Source organism: Crocuta crocuta, unplaced genomic scaffold, assembly GCF_008692635.1.
Source record: "Crocuta crocuta isolate KB4526 unplaced genomic scaffold, BGI_CrCroc_1.0 scaffold2173, whole genome shotgun sequence".
NCBI lineage: Eukaryota > Metazoa > Chordata > Mammalia > Carnivora > Hyaenidae > Crocuta > Crocuta crocuta.
The window spans coordinates 18,419-36,000 of NW_027531974.1; the positions used below are offsets into that span (position 1 = coordinate 18,419).

General features: G+C 39.3%; 1 protein-coding gene across 1 annotated transcript in view; it reads left to right on the forward strand.

The window, feature by feature from the left end:
- The first annotated feature begins 15,845 nt into the window (after positions 1–15,845).
- Positions 15,846–17,582, forward strand: part of ZC4H2 (zinc finger C4H2-type containing) — a 40,531-nt gene continuing 38,794 nt past the window's right edge. The window contains exon 1 of the mRNA XM_077775048.1: positions 15,846–15,982. Within this exon, the coding sequence (XP_077631174.1) occupies positions 15,930–15,982 (53 nt within the window). The 5' untranslated portion in view covers positions 15,846–15,929. The remainder of the gene's footprint in view (positions 15,983–17,582) is intronic.

A 17,582-nucleotide genomic window follows, 5' to 3' on the forward strand; every position in this document is an offset into this window, starting at 1 on the left:
TCTCTCTCTCTCTGTCTCAGAAATAAATAAAAAAACATTTAAAAAAAGAAGTAAATCAATCAGGCAGTACATGAAGGGAGGGGGATGACACGAAGATAAGGAGCTTAAAAGGATGGGGTAACTAAGCTGATGCCAACTCCCATGGTGACAGAATTGCCAAATAAAATGCAAGATGATCAGCTAAATTTGAATCTCAAATAAACCACAAAAATTAGTATGTCTGATATATTGCATGAGATATACTAAAGAAGTATTGTTTATCTGAAATTTAAATCTGACTGGGTATTCTGTACTTTATTTGCCAAATCTAGTAATACTATGGGGGGGGGGATGCAATGGCTCTATTTGCAGAGGTTACCTAAGGATTGCACAGTTAAGTGGTCTAGAACCAAAGCCCGATTCCTGAAGTGGCAGAACTAAATTAAGCCTTATGGTTGGTGGTTTAGGAAGCCATGTATCCAGACAAATACTGCACAATAATCAGGAATCAGCAGGCAGATAGAACCTGCTGTTTTAGAATAGTATACTTCAGAACATAATCAGTGGCTAGGAAGTGTGGGGGTAAGATCTTTCCCAAGTAAAGGTACTGGCAAGCAATAAAAGCAAGGCAGAGAATGATAAACCATGGTAATATTTTGTAATTGTAGGAAGAAAAGGGGGAGTAAAACTTGGCAGTATCAACCACAGTAACCATCAACACCAAAATGGGAAAGTAGCAGAAACCTAGCTCTGCAGACATGAACACAACTGGGGCAGAGCACGCAAGTTGGAGAGTTAGGGAATGAGATTACTGACATGACCAGGTCTGGTCCCTGAGACCAATTAATCTTGGATATGCCTGGGAGGAAGAAAGCTTGGGGAGTTCAGCTATTGTGAAGGGAAACCCAATCCCAAACTTGAGAATGCAAGTAAATTCTAAACTGCACAAAGCAGTGGGTAGAGTTGTTATTTGTCTTGCCAACGCTCAGACACGGGAAGATCTGAGCTTGGATATTCAGCTACATTTTTTTTTTAACACACATGCGGATGGCAATCACAGTATATCAAAAGGGTGGAGTTAGAGAGTATGAGGGATGAGAAGACCCATTTGGCCTGAAAGTCATATTCATGTAAGGTCTTAATTTGAGACTGGCATTATCTCCAGATGAGTTTAATACTGTCACTGATATAAGATATTTGACAATTTTTTCACTCATTTTAAAATGTACAATTACTTTTTACATGTATAATTTGGTGGCTTTTATTACATCCAAAATGTTGTAGCAATCATTTCCACTGCCTAATTCTAGGACATTTTCATAACCACCAAAAGAAAACCAATACCCATTAGGAAGTCGCTCTGTATAACTTCCCCCCCCCCAGCCCCTGGTAACAACTAAGCTACTTTCTATGGATCTCCCTATTCTGAATATTACACATAAATGGAATAATAAAATATGTGGCCTTTCTATCTGTTGTCTTTCACTTAGTGAACATTTTCAAGGTTCATCCATGTTTTAGCAGGTGATCAGTATTTCACTTTTATGGATAAATAATATTTCATTGTAAGGAGAAATTATATTTGGTTATACATTTGTCATATGATGGACTTTGGGTGCTTATTTCTACTTTTTGGGGTTTTATGAATAATGCTGCTATGACTCTTCACGTACAAGTTTTTGTGTGGACATAAGTTTTTGTTTCTCTTGGGTATATACCTAGTTGTGGAATTAATGGGTCACATGGTAACTTACCTTATTGAGGAACTATCAACTTTTACTTTATAATATTCCCAAGACCCTTCAAAAATGGAAATAATCTGAGACTCCTCAACACTAAGAAATCCTATCCTTAACCAGTATTGACTACTGGGATGATCTTCAAGGTCCAATGAAAAGAACTATACCAATATAGTGCCACTCCCAAGTGGGTCCTTATGTAGTAACTATTACATGTCCCCTTCCCTTCTCCCCACACATTTCTTCTTATTTCTATTCACTTTATGAAGATAGGGAGGTGTAAAATGGAACTTTATATGTCTCTCAGATACACCATTTTACAGGTTACAAAGCTTTTTTGACAGGAAAACATTACTATTCCCATTTGGTACATGAGGAAAATGAGGCTCCAAGAGGTAACGTGACTTGCCAAATGTCCTGAAGTCAGTGAGTTGATGATCTTGCATTAGATGCTAAGGGTTTAGACACCTGGTATAGGCTCCTTTTCACTGAAGTATGTGCCCTATAATACCTCTTGAAAATGTGGAAGATCACTGATATGTTTGGGCTTATAAACTAAGTCCAGATTTGTTCAACAATGTTGAAAGTTGATCTTTATGCCAAAAGGAAAAGAAATAAACATGGACAGAAGTATACAAGGAATGCTGTTTTTCCCTGTGAAGATAGAATGACTGGGAATGACTTATCTGAAGAGAGCTATCCACTCCTCACCTGTAGAGTATGAATCCATTGAGGGCCTGGTCTATGCTAGGCCCTGAGATACAGAATAGAAGGAAAAAGTCTGGCACTAAGGTGAAATGAGTGAGGTATTTGTCTTGGGAAGAATTTTAAGGGGATCCAAAAAAAAAACATAGTAATTAAGATAAACAATATTTTTCTTGATTTTTGTTTTCAGAAAATTGTAGATTCATATGCAGTTGCAAAAATAATACAGCTAGATCCTGTGTTTCCTTTATTGTTTTTCCCCAATGGTAACTCTTGAAAAAATATAGTAAAATATCTCAAAGAAGATATTTACAATGATACGTCAAGATATAGAATATTTTCACCACTGTAAGGATCCCTCACATTGTTCTTTTATAGCTACACCCACTTCCCTCTTACCACCATCCCCTTTCTAAACCCTGACAGCCATTAATTTGTTCTCTACAATTTCAAGAATGTTACATAATCATATAGTAACTTTTGGAGATTGGTTTTTATTCAACATAATTATATTTTTATTGCTAAGTAATATTCCATGGTTGAACATACCCCAGCTTGTTTAAACATTCATGTGTTAAAAACATCTGGTTTATTTCCAGTTTTGGGCTATTAAAAATAAAATGGCTATAAATATATGGATTTGGTATAAACATAAGTTTTCTTTTTTGTAAGAAAATGCTTAAGACTGCATTTACTGGCTTGTATGATAGTTACATGTTCCCTTTTTAAAAAAGAAACTTCCAAACTGTTTTCCAGAGTAGCCATACCATTTTACATGCTCACCAGCTATATATGAAAGATCCAGTTTCTCTGAATCCTTGTCAACATTTGGTGTTTCACCATTTTTTTAAATCTTAGACTTTATGATTGGTATGTAGCAGTATCTCATTGTGGTCTTAATTTGTACTTCCCAAATGGCTGATATTGAATATCTTTTTGTGTACTTAATTGCCATCTGTATATCCTCTTCTGTGACATGTTTCTTCATATCTTTTGCCCATTTTGTAATCAAATTAGGTGTTTTTCCTGTTAACATTTGAGTGTTCCTTATATATTCTAGGTGCTAGTTCTTTGTTGAGTATGTGGTTTTCAAATATTTTCTTACAGCTTATCTTTTCATCTTCTTTAAACAGAAGTTTTAAATCCTGATAAAGTCCAATTTATCAATTTTTCCTTTTATGGATTATGCTTTTGGTGTAAATCTAAGAATTATTTGCCCAGCCCTAGATTCCAAGGCTTTTCTCTTGTTTTCCTTTCCTAAAATTTTATAATTTTACATTTTACATTTAAGTCCATCATCAATTTTAAGTTATTTTTTGCATAAGATGTGAGGTTTAGGTCAAGATTAATTTTTTTTCAATAGATATCCACATAGTCCAGCATCATTTATTGAAAAGACCATTCTTCTTCCACCAAAATGCTTTTGTACCTTTGCCAAAACTAAGTTTAGTATATTTGTGTGGGTCTATTTCTAGGCTCTCTATTCTATTCTATTGGTTTATTTGTTTACCCCTCCTCCAATCAGTATTAATTACTGTAGCTATATAATAAGTATTGAAAGAGATTAAAATGATTTATTTCACTTTAGTCTTCTCTTTCAAAATTGCTTTTAGCTATTCCTGTTCCTTTGCTTTTCCATATCAATTTTAGAACTATCTTGTCTCTAGCTACCTCAGTTTTTTTTTTTTTTTCTGTATTTTGGTATCAACTGCATTAAACTTATGAGGCAATTTGGAAGGAATCAGCATTTTGTCCCAGTGTTGATGATTAGGCTCTTGCCTTTTACTTTATGCTTAATTTGCTGCCCAGGTCACCAATCCCTCTACTACAGAGACCAGCTTTTATCTCACAGAAAAGTGTATCTACCTTCCTCCATTGCTTCCATATCAGAGCTAACTGAAGTCTGGTGGCTGGAGCCCTTGTCTCTATGGACACAGCTGGAGGCAGCTTCCTGCTGGCATCTTCCAAATATGTACTCCCTTGGGGCCTTCTTGCTCTGCATCTCCTGCCTGTTGGGATACTCCTGTTAATTCATGTCACACTCCAACAAACTCTCCTGTCTGCGGCTTGTCAGTTAATGTTACTAGTCCAGCTTTTTATGTAGGGCCTGAGTCTTCACCAAACACTCATCTAACACCAACATGAATATGTGGTAATAAGGGAATGCAGAGAATTCTTGGTCCTGAATTCTTGCCCCCTTCATCATTATGTGACCCTTCCCTGCTAACAGGACCACACTAGGCAGGGCTTCTAGCTGGGGACTGGAAGATTTATAGTCTAAAAAGGCACTTTGGCAAAGCTGTTTTTGAAAAGTAAAAGATAAGCATGTTTATCTTAGTAGCACTTGTTTTCTTGTTGCATTTCTTTGGTCTTTGGCCAGGTCCTGTTTACTCTAATCCTCAGTTTCCTTATCTTTAAAATAAGGACAAGTAGGACTAAATTACTGGTTTTCAATATCCAGTAATTTTTTAAACAACAGAGACCTATGTTGAAAAATCTCTTTCATGAAAACCCAAAAATGGAAAACAATGCCAACTAAGCTCTAGTTTAACCAGGAGTGCAGTGGCTCCCCTTTACTCTAAATTTTAGGGCTCTCTTAAACCCAATTTGAAAACCACTGATCTAGCTGATTTCTGAGAGGCTTTTGGAGAACTGATATTCACTAGCCTTTGTGTGTTAAATAAACTAAGGAAGTAAGAGGATCCAGAGGGGGAGAAATGTTGAGCCATTCTTTATCAAGATGTGTTGGTTTAGAGGAACATGGGTTCTAGGAACATGCATGCCAGTTGCCTGGGATATTGTTTCAAGCTTTCTAATGGTGCCTGAAACAGACCCAACTCTCAGAATACTTGTCTCAGAAAACTCTCCTGATTCTTTCATTTAGAATTCCTTAGTCCTTTCTATATGATCCCAGAGCATGCTATCAACTTCTTCCTTATAACACAAATCATCACAAAGTATTGCTATTGTTTGCTTACCAGCCCATCTCCAATTATGCTATGAACTTCCTGAAAGTAGGAACTGCTCTTATTTCTCTGGACTTCCAGACCTTAGAGTAGCACCTAAAATGGAAAGTTTATTCAATAAACATTTTTTGAAGTGAAATGTTGGATCAAGAAAAAAAACATTTGTTGAATTCTTTTGTTCCATCCTTGAATATCTTCTTTCCCCCCAAGAAACCCAAATCATACAAATCATTCTCCAGAAAGCTTATCTAAACTTAAAGAAAGCAAACTGTATTAATTGTTTAGTCTTCCATAGTGTTAGAATACTGATTTTTAATCTCATTTATGATAAAATTGAGATGTATTTTTGTGTGCCAATGTGCTATATGTAGGGTTCATGTAACATTATTTGGTTAATACCAAATAAAAGATCAATACCAAATAGTAGATCATGAAATCAATTTGTATAGTACATTAGTGGTCATTTTATAAGACCAGGAACATAATTTCCCTACTTTTTAAAAGTTTATCTATTTATTTTTTGAGAGAAAAAGCGGGGGGAGGGAGAGAGGGAGAGAGAGAATGGAGGGGCAGAGAGAGAAAGAGGGAGAGAGAAAAATCCCAAGCAGGCTCTGTACTGTCGGCATGGAGCCCATTGCAGGGCTCAATCTCACAAATCATGAGATCATGACCTGAGCCAAAGTCAAGAGGCAGATGGTTAATTGATAGAGCCACTCAGGTGCCCCCTATAATTTCCCTATTTTTAAATAATGTCAGAAATTTAAATATTTTGTATTTTCAATTTTATGACATATTGGTGACTACATCATTAATGTACTTATTTGGCATTTTCATTCCTAAGCAGAAAGGCACAATTCTTCCTTTCAATCCTTAGTATTTAGAGGGTAATGGGAATCTGACTGGTGGGGGAGCTAGGTTGTCAATGGTGGTAAATAAAAAGGTGAAAAGTTTATTGAAAAATATCCATCTTAATATAATAGCAAATATTTCTGTATTGCTTACTGGTTTTAAGCCAGTTCCAAATATTAACTCAAGTTAATTCTCATTGCAACTCTGAAAGGTAGTTATAACACCTATCATACCCATTTTCCATATGAGAAGAACAAAATTCAGAGAAGTAAGTGATTGGTCTATAAGTCAAACAGCTAACCATACTGGAGCACAGACATGCAGCCTAACTGAAGAGACTGGGTGTCTCACCTGCGTGCATACTACCACTGTGCTAAGAAAGGAAAGGATTTATGGGGACGTCAAGCTGGGCAGTTATATGGGGCCCATGCAAGGGGATTTTGAAAACTCAGGGAAAAGATATTTGCCTTTTCACTTATCTCCAAATGTATTTACTTAAAGATGCCTGATGTTTCATTACTGAGATTCATTCCTTTCACTTCAGATTTTGTCTCTTGTTCACAATGCAACCAACCCCTGGGTAAGGTAACACTAAGACTTAGGAGTTATTTTTATATTCCTAGTTTGTTTTTTATTTTTATTTTATGAATATCACTTTGTGTTGTATAGTTTCAATCTTTATATAGTTAAATCTGTCCAAATTTTCCTTTGTGGTTGTTTCTCTGTCATGGTGGCTTTACAAGTTATCATCCCGCTAAGCCTCTACTATAATTAAAGCCTTATATTAAGGAGAAGACAATGACTCCAACCTTCACATAATGTGCTCCCCTGTCCATTCTGAGGGCTCTAAATAAACCTCTATCATTTTTTTTCTTATGTATAAATCAAGAAAAACTATTTATCATTTTTAATGCTCTGCTCCTACTTCTGTTCACTAAATGGTCTCCAAATTTGGGGACACAAAGCGACTATGAGAATTAGGAGAAGTGGACAGGACAGTAAAAGGTATTCACAGGTACTGAATGCCTACTATATTTCAGCCATTATGCAGGGTACTTTTTTCATACATTATCTTTTTTTCATTTAATCCTTAAACATCTGTATGAGGGGGAGGAGGAACCTATGAGTGCTTGTATGATGCCCCAAACTGGGAAAAATATGATTCAGCTCTTCTAGAAGCCCCTTCTAGAAGCCCAGCTCCATACCTGATCCTGGAGATACAAAGCAGGCACTTAGTAATGAGGGCCTGAAGGTAATTTGAGCTAGACATATGGTCTGGTCTTCTTCAAAGAGGTCAGAATTGAAGGAAGAGGGAGGGGTGTTGTCAGTTCTCTAAGGAATAACGCAGAAGAAAAAGAAGAAATTTGATGTCAATACCTTGGGGATAGCTTCTATTTTGAAGTCATGAGGAAGAAAAGAAGGAAAGGAGGAGAAATGCACTCAGAGAAAAAGGCAGTAAAAGCAGTGCTGGCTTGAAAGCCAAGGAAAGGAAGGCCATTTCTGTATGATGGCACTCTGAGAACATGGCTCTGACCATCTCTCTGGTAAGCAACAACAGATAGAGCCTGCTGTTATGCTACCATAGAAACTAAATGAGCACTGGGACAGGTTCCAGCAAAAATGAAACATATAGATGAAAGCATTTAGTAGAACAGCAAACATATTAACACACAGGTGAACACACATCTTGGAAAGTCCTGACCATTACGAGCTTATGTGTTCAGGGGGATAAGTCAGAAAAGTTTCAAATATAGTTATCCACTTCTTTTGTCTACCCATTAATTCTCAAAGACACTCAATTATAACATCGTAGAATCCCAGAGTGACTGACCTAGAATATCAGACCAAATAGTCTAACCCCTTTGTGTTAGAAATGTTGGAATGGAAGTACAGAGAAGGAAACAGACCTGCATAGTTCACACAGAGAGCCAATGGCAAAGCTTGACATAAAAACCAGGTCTCCTGCCTCCTTCTCTCATTTGTGTGGTTTTGGGTAAATGAGAAACAATGAGGAAAGGACTGGTGGCAAATATTCTCAGTAAGTTGATGTATTTTTAAAAGTGTATGTGGTAGAAAATAGAATCTCAGAATGTCAGTACTAGAGTAGGCCCTGGAGTTCCTCATCTAGTGTGATAATATTTTACACATGAGGAAACTGAGACCCAGAAAGAGTTTGGCTGCTTAGTGGTGCAGCCAGTCCCTCAACACAGCTCTCCTGCTTCCTTACCCTGCCTCTTCATGGAAGCTGATCCATACAGATTTAGAAAACTTGCATACATTTAAGAAATAAATACAACAAAAGTAATTGTTCACATGATTTTTTGCCTCTCCTGGTCAAAATGCAAGTGCTGTGGGAACAAGTACATAAGGAGAAAGTTCAAGGAAATGAGAGAATGACTGTATCCTTTAGAACAGGATAATCAGGAAAGAGCAAGGGTATATGGCTTAAATGACTCAAATCTACTGGGAGATGGGGGGATGGATGACACAGGAAAATAAACAAGAGAGAGCCCTAGGTTCACATCTTGTTGGGCTTAGACAATGGAGCTTTTAAGCATCAATCCTCTGTTAGATATTTTCTATGTTCCGGAGTATATTACAGACTGCCATCTTATCACTTTAGAGATGCGAAGACTGAGACCTAGTAGGGGAAGGGACTTTGAATCCAAAGTCATAGACTCAGCAGTCAATGTATCTTCTCTCTTGAGTTCTGGAGGAAGCTAATGAATGTTTACTAAGAAAATTTAGTAAGTGTACACTAGGCTACTTTTACAATAGGGTTTTTCACAATATGGTTTACAGATTTGGAGTGGGTCTTCCCTACTCTGAGATCATTTTTTAAAATATCCTCCTCTTTAATTTGGTGGATTTAGGTCAGTGACATTGGGCAGGTGAGAAATGGTAGAGGAGGAAGATAGTTTAATGATACAAAACCATCTAAAATAGCAAGAATCAGGGTGCCTGAGTGGCTCAGTTAGTTAAACATCCGACTTCAGCTCAGATCATGATCTCACGGTTCGTGGGCTCAAGCCCTGCATCTGGCTCTGTGCTGACAGCTCAGAGCTTGGAACCTGCTTCATATTCTGTGTCTCCCCCCCCCTCTGCCCCTCTCCCATTCGTGCTCTGTCTCTCTCTCTCCTTCTCTGTCTCTGTCTCTCTCTCAAAAATGAATAAACAGGGGCGCCTGGGTGGCTTAGTCGGTTGGGCGTCCGACTTTCGACTTTCGCTTAGGTCATGATCTCGCGGTTCATAGGTTCAGGCCCCGCGTCGGGCTCTGTGCTGACAGCCAGCTTGGAGCCTGTTTCAGTCTGTGACTCCCTCTCTCTCTGACACTCTCCTGCTCACGCTGTCTCTCTCTCTCCTAGAAATAAATAAAACATTAAAATTTTTTTTAAAAAAATGAATAAACATTTAACAACTAAAAAACAAATAGCAAGAATCTCAGATGAAACATTGCCTGATAATACCTAGCATAATCCATGTAGGCAAATGCAAATTATATGCTAATCACCCACAGTTTCCATGTCCTAAGGGAATCTTGAGTAAGTCTTCAATTACTAACCCACACACATTATAATAATTATTAGGCCAGATTAATTGAATAGATGGAGAATATAAAAACTTTCTGGAAGACTATGAAAATGGGACTGCTTATGTCTGCTCCCAAGTTACTGGTTGACCACAGGCAGGTCAATTACCATTTCTCATCTTCAGATTTTCCATATGCCACATGTGGGAGCCCTTCTAACTAACATCCTATGGTTGTCTTCCATTCTTCCCTGTCTCACTGAATGGCACTACCCTATTGTCCAGTCTAAAACTCTAGGAGTCATTTTAGAAGCCCTATCTTTTCCTTCATACTTCTTTATCCAACCAGTGGCCAAATCATACCAGTTCTGGATCCAATAATATGTTTCCAGTCAGTCTGGTTTTCTTCACATCCACTGTTACTAACCCAATCTAAGCCACCATCATCTATTTCCTTGATAACTGCAATAGCCCTTCACTAGTTTTCCTCCTTCTACTATTGACCCAGTACAATCTGTTATTCTCATAGCAGTCAGAGTGAGCTTTAAAAATTAGATCATGGTTGGGTCACCTGGGTGGCTCAGTCAGTTAAGCGTCTCACTTTGGCTCAGCTCATGATCTTGTGGTCTGTGTGTTTGAGCCCTGTATCGGTCTCTGTGCTGACAGCTCAGAGCCTGGAGCCTGTTTCAGATTCTGTCTCTTCCCCTCCCCAGCTCATGCTCTGTCTCTGTCTCAAAAATAAACATTTAAGAAAATTTAAAAACAATTAGATCATGGTGCCTGGATGGCTTGGTCAGTTAAGTGTCCAGCGTTGGCTCAGGTCATGATCTTAAGGTTCATGGATTTGAGCCCTGTGTCAGGCTCTTTGCTGACAGCACAGAACCTGGTACCTGTTTCAGATTATGTGTCTCCCTCTCTGTGTGCCCCTCCCCTGATCTCACTCTGTCTTTCTTTCTCAAAAATAAACATTAAAAATTATTTTAAAAATACTAGATCATGTTTCTCCATTACTTTAAACCCTCAATGGATGCCATTGTAATTAGAATAAAATTTCTCACTAGGGTTTACAAGATACTGTCTCTGCCCATCTCCTCAATCTACTACTGTTCCCCTAAATCAGCTAGAATCCTACCTACTTCCTTTCACAGCTCAAGCATGTTTCTGCCTCAGGACCATTACACTGGCTGTTCCCTCTGCCTAGAATACTTTCTCCAGATCATTGCATGACTGATTCCTTTTTAGGTCTCTACTCCAATGTAGAGACTTCCCTGGCCATCCTATCTAAAATATCTTCCCTTCTGCTAATACTGTAATTCCATTATCCTCTTTTAGTTTGTTTATTGGCTTTATCTTCACCTAAAATTATCATATTTATTTACTTTTTCTTTTCTGTGATTATTGTCTGGCTCCTCTCACTAGAACACAAATTTCATGAGGCCAGGAATCTTAGGGAAGCAACAGAATATAGTGGTTAGGGTCATGGCTTCCAGAGATAGACTATCTAAATTCAGGAATCAGTACTGTCACTTAGTAGTTGAGTGACTCTGGTAAAGTTATCTAACTTCTCTATGCCTTATAGCTTCTTTTTCTATAAAATGGGGATAATAACAGAAATACTTCATTGAGTCATTGCAAAAATTAATCTGAATTAATACATGCAAAGCACTACATCCTCAGTACCTAGAAGAGTATCTGGCATGTAGTAGGTGCCCAAGAAACATTTGCTTGAACAAATCCTGCTCCTTCCCTCCTTTTCTGCTTAGTTTCTTTTGGGAAGGTTTTCTTTGACTATAACCTTGCCCTCTGCCCAGGACTATGTTTATTCTCCTATTATGTGTACTCACAGAACCCAGACTTCTTCTTCTTCTTTTTTTTTTTAACCTTTAAAGATAATAAAGTTTTATTTGGGTGCAGATAAAAATACAGAGTGCCTGTTATATTTGAATTTCAAAAATTTTTAAATGTTTATTTTTTTTTACAAATAATTTATTGTCAAGTTGGTTTCCATATAACACCCAGTGCTCATCCCCACAAGTGCCCTCCTCCATGCCCATCTCCCCCATCCCCCCCACATCCATCAGTCCTNGAGAACCCAGACTTCTTCTTATTCTTAATTGCTGGGTATGGTTATATATTTGTGTATAATCTTTGTAATATAACTGGTCGCTCCAAATAAACTGCAAGTTTGCTAAGGGCAGAGCCGATGGACTGTTTTATCTATTATGGGATCTCTGCTGCAGAGCATAATGCCTGACATAATAGGTACACAATAAATAGTTTTTAGCTGAGTGAACCAAAAACTTTGGCTCATTTTTCTCTTAGAAATGATAATTAAGAAACATGGTTTGAGAAATTTATATTTTTATTTTTTAAATGTTTTATTTATTTCTGAGAGAGAGAGAGANGAGAAATTTAATAAGCACTTTGCAACACTTTTTGGAAGGCAGTTACATCTCTGCCTCCTCTCTTAGTTTTCAGTTTACTATTGAAGCACAGGAAAATATATATGAATTCAAATATTTTGGCCTCTACTCTTTAAATCTTGATCTATTTCTTAAAAGTATCATGTCTACAAGCAACTGGCTGGCTTCTCCTTTACTAATTCCTTGCATTTTAATGGTATTCACCCCAACATTCCTTGCTCTCCTTACCTGTTTCTTAGCAATAAGGAGAATGCTGGTCCTGATAGGATTAAGATTTTTTTCCCACCACCTCAAAGCAATCAGTTTTTCTAATTAAAAAATTCATTAGAACTTACTGCTAGCATAGCTCCTAAATATTCTCTCATCCATTACAAACTTCTAATCAAGTGAGAGTTATTGAACACTTACTATAAGAATACTACCAGCTTGGCTTGAATATTGTTTGATGTACTGCTTCAGGAAGAGGGGCAGAAGGCTATAATTTCTATTTCCTTTACTTTTTTTATTTCATTTTATTTTATAAATGTTTTTTTTAAATTTATTTCTAGGAGAGAGAGACAGAGAGACAGCGTGGGCAGGGGAGGGTCAGGGAGAGAGGGAGTCACAGGCTGAAACAGGCTCCAGGCTCTGAGCTGGCAGTCAGCACAGAGCCCGACGCGGGGCTCGAACGCACGAACAATGAGATCATGACCTGAGCAAAAGTCAGACGCTTAACCGACTAAGCCACCCAGGCGCCCCTCTATTTCCTTTCTTATCAATAACATTTTCCTTTCTCTCCTAATTAGCCTAGTTTCTTACAACTCAGTAAAGAGCAGGTGAGATACCTGTTATTAAAGAGCTCAAGAATGGGACGCCTGGGTGGCTCAGTCGGTTAAGTGTCCGACTTCAGCTCAGGTCATGATCTCACAGTTTGTGGGTTCGAGACCCGCATTGGGCTCTGTGATGACAGCTCACAGCTTGGAGCTTGTTTCGGATTCTGTATCTTCCTCTCTCTCTGNTGGACACCTTGATTGTTACAAATAGAACAAACCTTCCAAACTCTAGGTGCTCCCATGATTCCTTCTCTTAAATTAATTGTCATCTTCTTTTAATATCTACGGATTGGGATCATATGACATATTTGGCCCTCTGTAGGTCCCCTGTATTGGAATATACTATCTGGCTGAAGTAACAGAGACATTTAGATCCCGTGGGAAATGCAGCAGCTTGATACAGGTAGTGTGGGGCTAAAGGAAGAGCATAAGCCCCTGAGTTAAGAGTCCTGTTTCTATGTCAGACAGAGTGCGTACCTTTGGAGAAGTCCTTTGCCTCTCTTGGCCTATTTCCTCATCTGTGAAATAGGGTTTTGTTGAGGCTTTAAAGACAAGATACTTGCAAAATTACTTTCAAAATCAGAATGTAAAGCTATTAACACATTTAATTTAAAAAGAGGCAAAGCTAGACCCTTACCAGATATGTGAATACAATGTGCGGTAAAAATTCTAAGAGTACATGGATAGTGGAAGAAGAAATGTTAGTTTTAAAACCTCAAAAGAAATTCCTAAATTGCTTCCCACACATCACCATACACTCCCTCCATTTCTCCTCAAACCAGAGTTAACCCATAAAGCAATTTATGCTTGACATAAATATATACATCTAAGACCCCATTTTACTTTTGATCTCCATATTTTTCATACATATTCCCTTCCTTAATCTACAACTAACTTGGTTCAAACTGAGTCCAGGCTCTAGCTTTGTAACTTATTGTGTGGCCTTGGGCCAAGATGCTTTCCCTATATGAGTCAGTTTTCTTCCTTGTAAAAGGAGATAAATCTACTTACCACCTTCATAGTGGTTGTGAGGATGAAATGAGGTACTGTACATGCAGATCTCAGCACAGTAGCTGATATGTACCAGGCACTTACACAGACTTGCTCCCTTTGCCCTCCTCTTAAAGGACATAGCTTGGTCCCGTTCTTGCCTCTGGACTCTATGGTAGGGTAGCTCAGACCCACAGTCTTTGTGATAAATTAACTCAATGTCTTCAAATGCTTGCTAGTGACATTTTATGACAGGAATCTTCAAGACCATCAAGAAAGCATTAGGCTAGACACCATGAAGAATTTCCTGGTTGTGAAAAGTATTTCTGGGATCCAAAGAAGAGAAGGTTTTCAATTTCTTCCCTAGAGAACTTCTGAAAAAATCAATGTGGACATCCAGAATGTCCTGAGATTTATATTCCACTAACTTTTTTCTAGAGCCTAAAAATTACCAAACCCTGTGTTCAGTACCATTGGGATGATCTCATTGAGTACTCACAACAAGCCTTTGAAGTGGGGCTAAATAGATTCATTTTTCAAATAAGGAACCTGAGACTCAGAAAAAGGGCAAGCTCAATCAGAGAGAGCTCTGATTCACCTTTAGTTGGGAATGAACCAAAGTCCTCTTTTTGTAGAGACTCTCTGGCCAAGTCTGTCCTCTGGAAGTAACTATTTCTTGCAAGCTCTCATCTCCTCCAAACCATTTTCCACTTGGCTTCTGGAGTCACCTCCCTAAAACATCCCTCCAATCTTATCACTCCCATGCTTTGAAACATAAAATAATTTGGCATTATTTGGCACATACTAAGCAATTAATAAATGTATATTGAATAAATGTGTGCCTATATGATTAAGTCCCACCTCTTCAGTGTGACATTCAAGGTCTTCCATATTCTGGCTCCATACTACCTTTTCTACATACTTTTCCCACACTTCTCTTTCCTACCTCCACAGCCCATATATGAACTTTATACTTCAGACACTGTAGTCCACTTGTCCATTCCTTTATATATGTGTTGTACCCTCTCCGGGAAAGTCTATCCTCCCCAGTGGTCTGGCAGATTCTCAGTCACCTTTTGAGACCTATTTATATTTTTTCTGCTCAGGTTACACCTTATCCATTCCTGTATTATGATAGAACACGGCACTGTAATAAATGGGTCTCCTTACAGTCTCTCCTGCTCTTCAAAGCCAACGACTTATTTTTCTTTATTTTTGCCTCACCCAGTAACTCCCCCCAGTACCTCCTTCATTGATTAGCACAATCTGAGCTCAGTTAACAGTTTGCAGGACGGACTGAAGACTGGAAGGAACTAGGTCACTCCCCTATTCCCCCAGCTTTAGCAGCTACTCCCTCCTCCCCTGCCTTTCTCCAACGCAGCCCTCCCACATCTCTATCTGAATGCCAAAACCACTAATTCCCTAGCTTCTACCAGAACACTCAGCATCCCAAAAAAGAATCCTGCTGGGTTTCTCTCCAGCCACAAAGCGGCCACTAATTAGCGACTCCTGATTACCTTTTGGGGGTGAGTAGGCATAAGGGCCCCTGGAGGGGTGTGAGTACGTCTTTTATCTCTCCAGTTGCCTTCTGGGGTATTTTTTCCCCATGTTTTCAGCACAGGCCAGACGAACATCCCCGTTCGCTTGAATACCTCACAACCTTTGACATAATTATTTGTGATAAATTGACTTAAAATGTGGCTGCAGGAAGCGAAAGAAGCATGTCTCGCTAGACCTTCTGGGAGTTGTAGTCTCGCTGGTCCTTGTGCTGCCTGGCTTCTCCTGGAACTGAGGACTACAGCTCCCAGGCCTGCTCAGAATCCCTACCGCACAGTCTCAGAGCCCCATGCCGGGAGGAGGTGGTTACGTTGTATCTATTGTATCCCTGGGCTTGTGTGTTTGTACATTTCTCGGGACGTGAAATTGAGAGTGAAAGGCATGGCAGATGAACAAGAAATCATGTGCAAATTGGAAAGCATTAAAGAGATCAGGTAAGCGGAACATTGCAGCGCCCCTAAGACCCCCTGGAAGCCCCCAAATCCCCCGCTGCGGGAGGGAGCTGAGTTACCTNTTCCAAGAAAGCTTTTTCCATCTTGGGATGGGAGCTGGTGGATGGCCTATTTAAATCCATTATTATTTTTTTTAGTGTTTGTTGGCTCCAGGGTGTTATTTGGCTCTTTGCTCTTTCAGAGTCGAGATGTTTTTGGTTTTTGTTTGTTTGTTTTTGTTTTTTGTTTTCAGTCTCCTGATCAACTTCAGGACCTGTAGCTCAGGTTAGCCGTTTGAGAGCAAGGTCCACCGCACTGGAGCTGGTGGTGGCTGCTAGGGACTGAGAGTTGGAAATGCAGAGGTATCTGGCAGGCTGGGACTGGGAGGATGCGAGCATTCAAGCACTCGCGAGTGTGTCTTTCTTGCATTCACACACTCACCACCTTCTTCCTCTCTTACCTGGTGCTTCATAAGGGGGATGGCAGCAATGGAGACTGGGTAAGTGGTGGGTGTGCCAGAAGGTGGGAACTCAACTGCAGTTCTAAGACTCCAGAGGTGTAGGGTAGGCAAACAAATTTGAAGTTGACTGTGTCCTGACCCCTTGCCTCCAAGAGCAGCATTAGCAAGGCAATGATGTCCTTGTTCAGAACAAATATCACTGGAAAGTGGACTGCCTGGGCTTTTCTGCACCTACTATCCTTTGCCAGAACCACACCCCTTTGCCCGCTCCAGCTTGGCCTGAGTTGGGCAGTCTCCCTTTAGGGTTTTCATGGAACCTGGAGAAAAAGGGAGCGTGGGTGAATATCAAGTATGTCTCTTTAAGAAAGAAGACTTTGGACCAAAAGATTTAACCATTGGAGTGAATGCCTTAGGTGAGACTCACACATATAGGTGGTGTAGNTGGTGTGCCAAGTTCACTGATCCACTATTGCTTATTTCAGCAAGAGTCCGGAGAGCTTCCTACATCTCTTTTACAACTGGGAAAATGGAAGCTCAGAACATTTAAGTAACTTTCCCAGAGCCAAACAACTTGAAAATGTCAGATTTTGAGAGGAACACAGTCAGTCTGTGTGCAGAGGCTCTGGTTTTCCCACTCTATCCCATGGAGGGTCTAGGAAAGGCTGGAGAGGGGGATATGTTGCAATTTTTTTCTGCAAAATTACAAGGAGATAGGGAGTGAGATACTTTCGTGTGTCAGGAGGCCAGCTATCATCATAACAATACAGCTAATAAAAAGCTTAGGCCTGCAAGTGGAGGGCCTAGACTTTTACTTTTACTGGAATTTAAAGAAACTTCTGCCCAATCCCCAAATAAGGAACAATTGAAAGCAAAGGAACTAATTCCTCCCAGTGGAGAACACATGGAGAACTTCTACCCTTACCACTATAAACCAGGTATCCCCAGCTAGAATGGGTACATTTGAGCCCTACAGAGAGGACTGAAGTCTCAGCAGCAACCAGCAGTAACAAGAAGACCCTTGCAAACCTGGCAGTCAACAAAGCACCCACTGGAGAACCTGAACTTATAATGATCACTTCCTGCAAAACAAAACAAAAAACATGTCAGGTCTGCAAAACCAAAAGATTTAAAAGACGTCTAGTG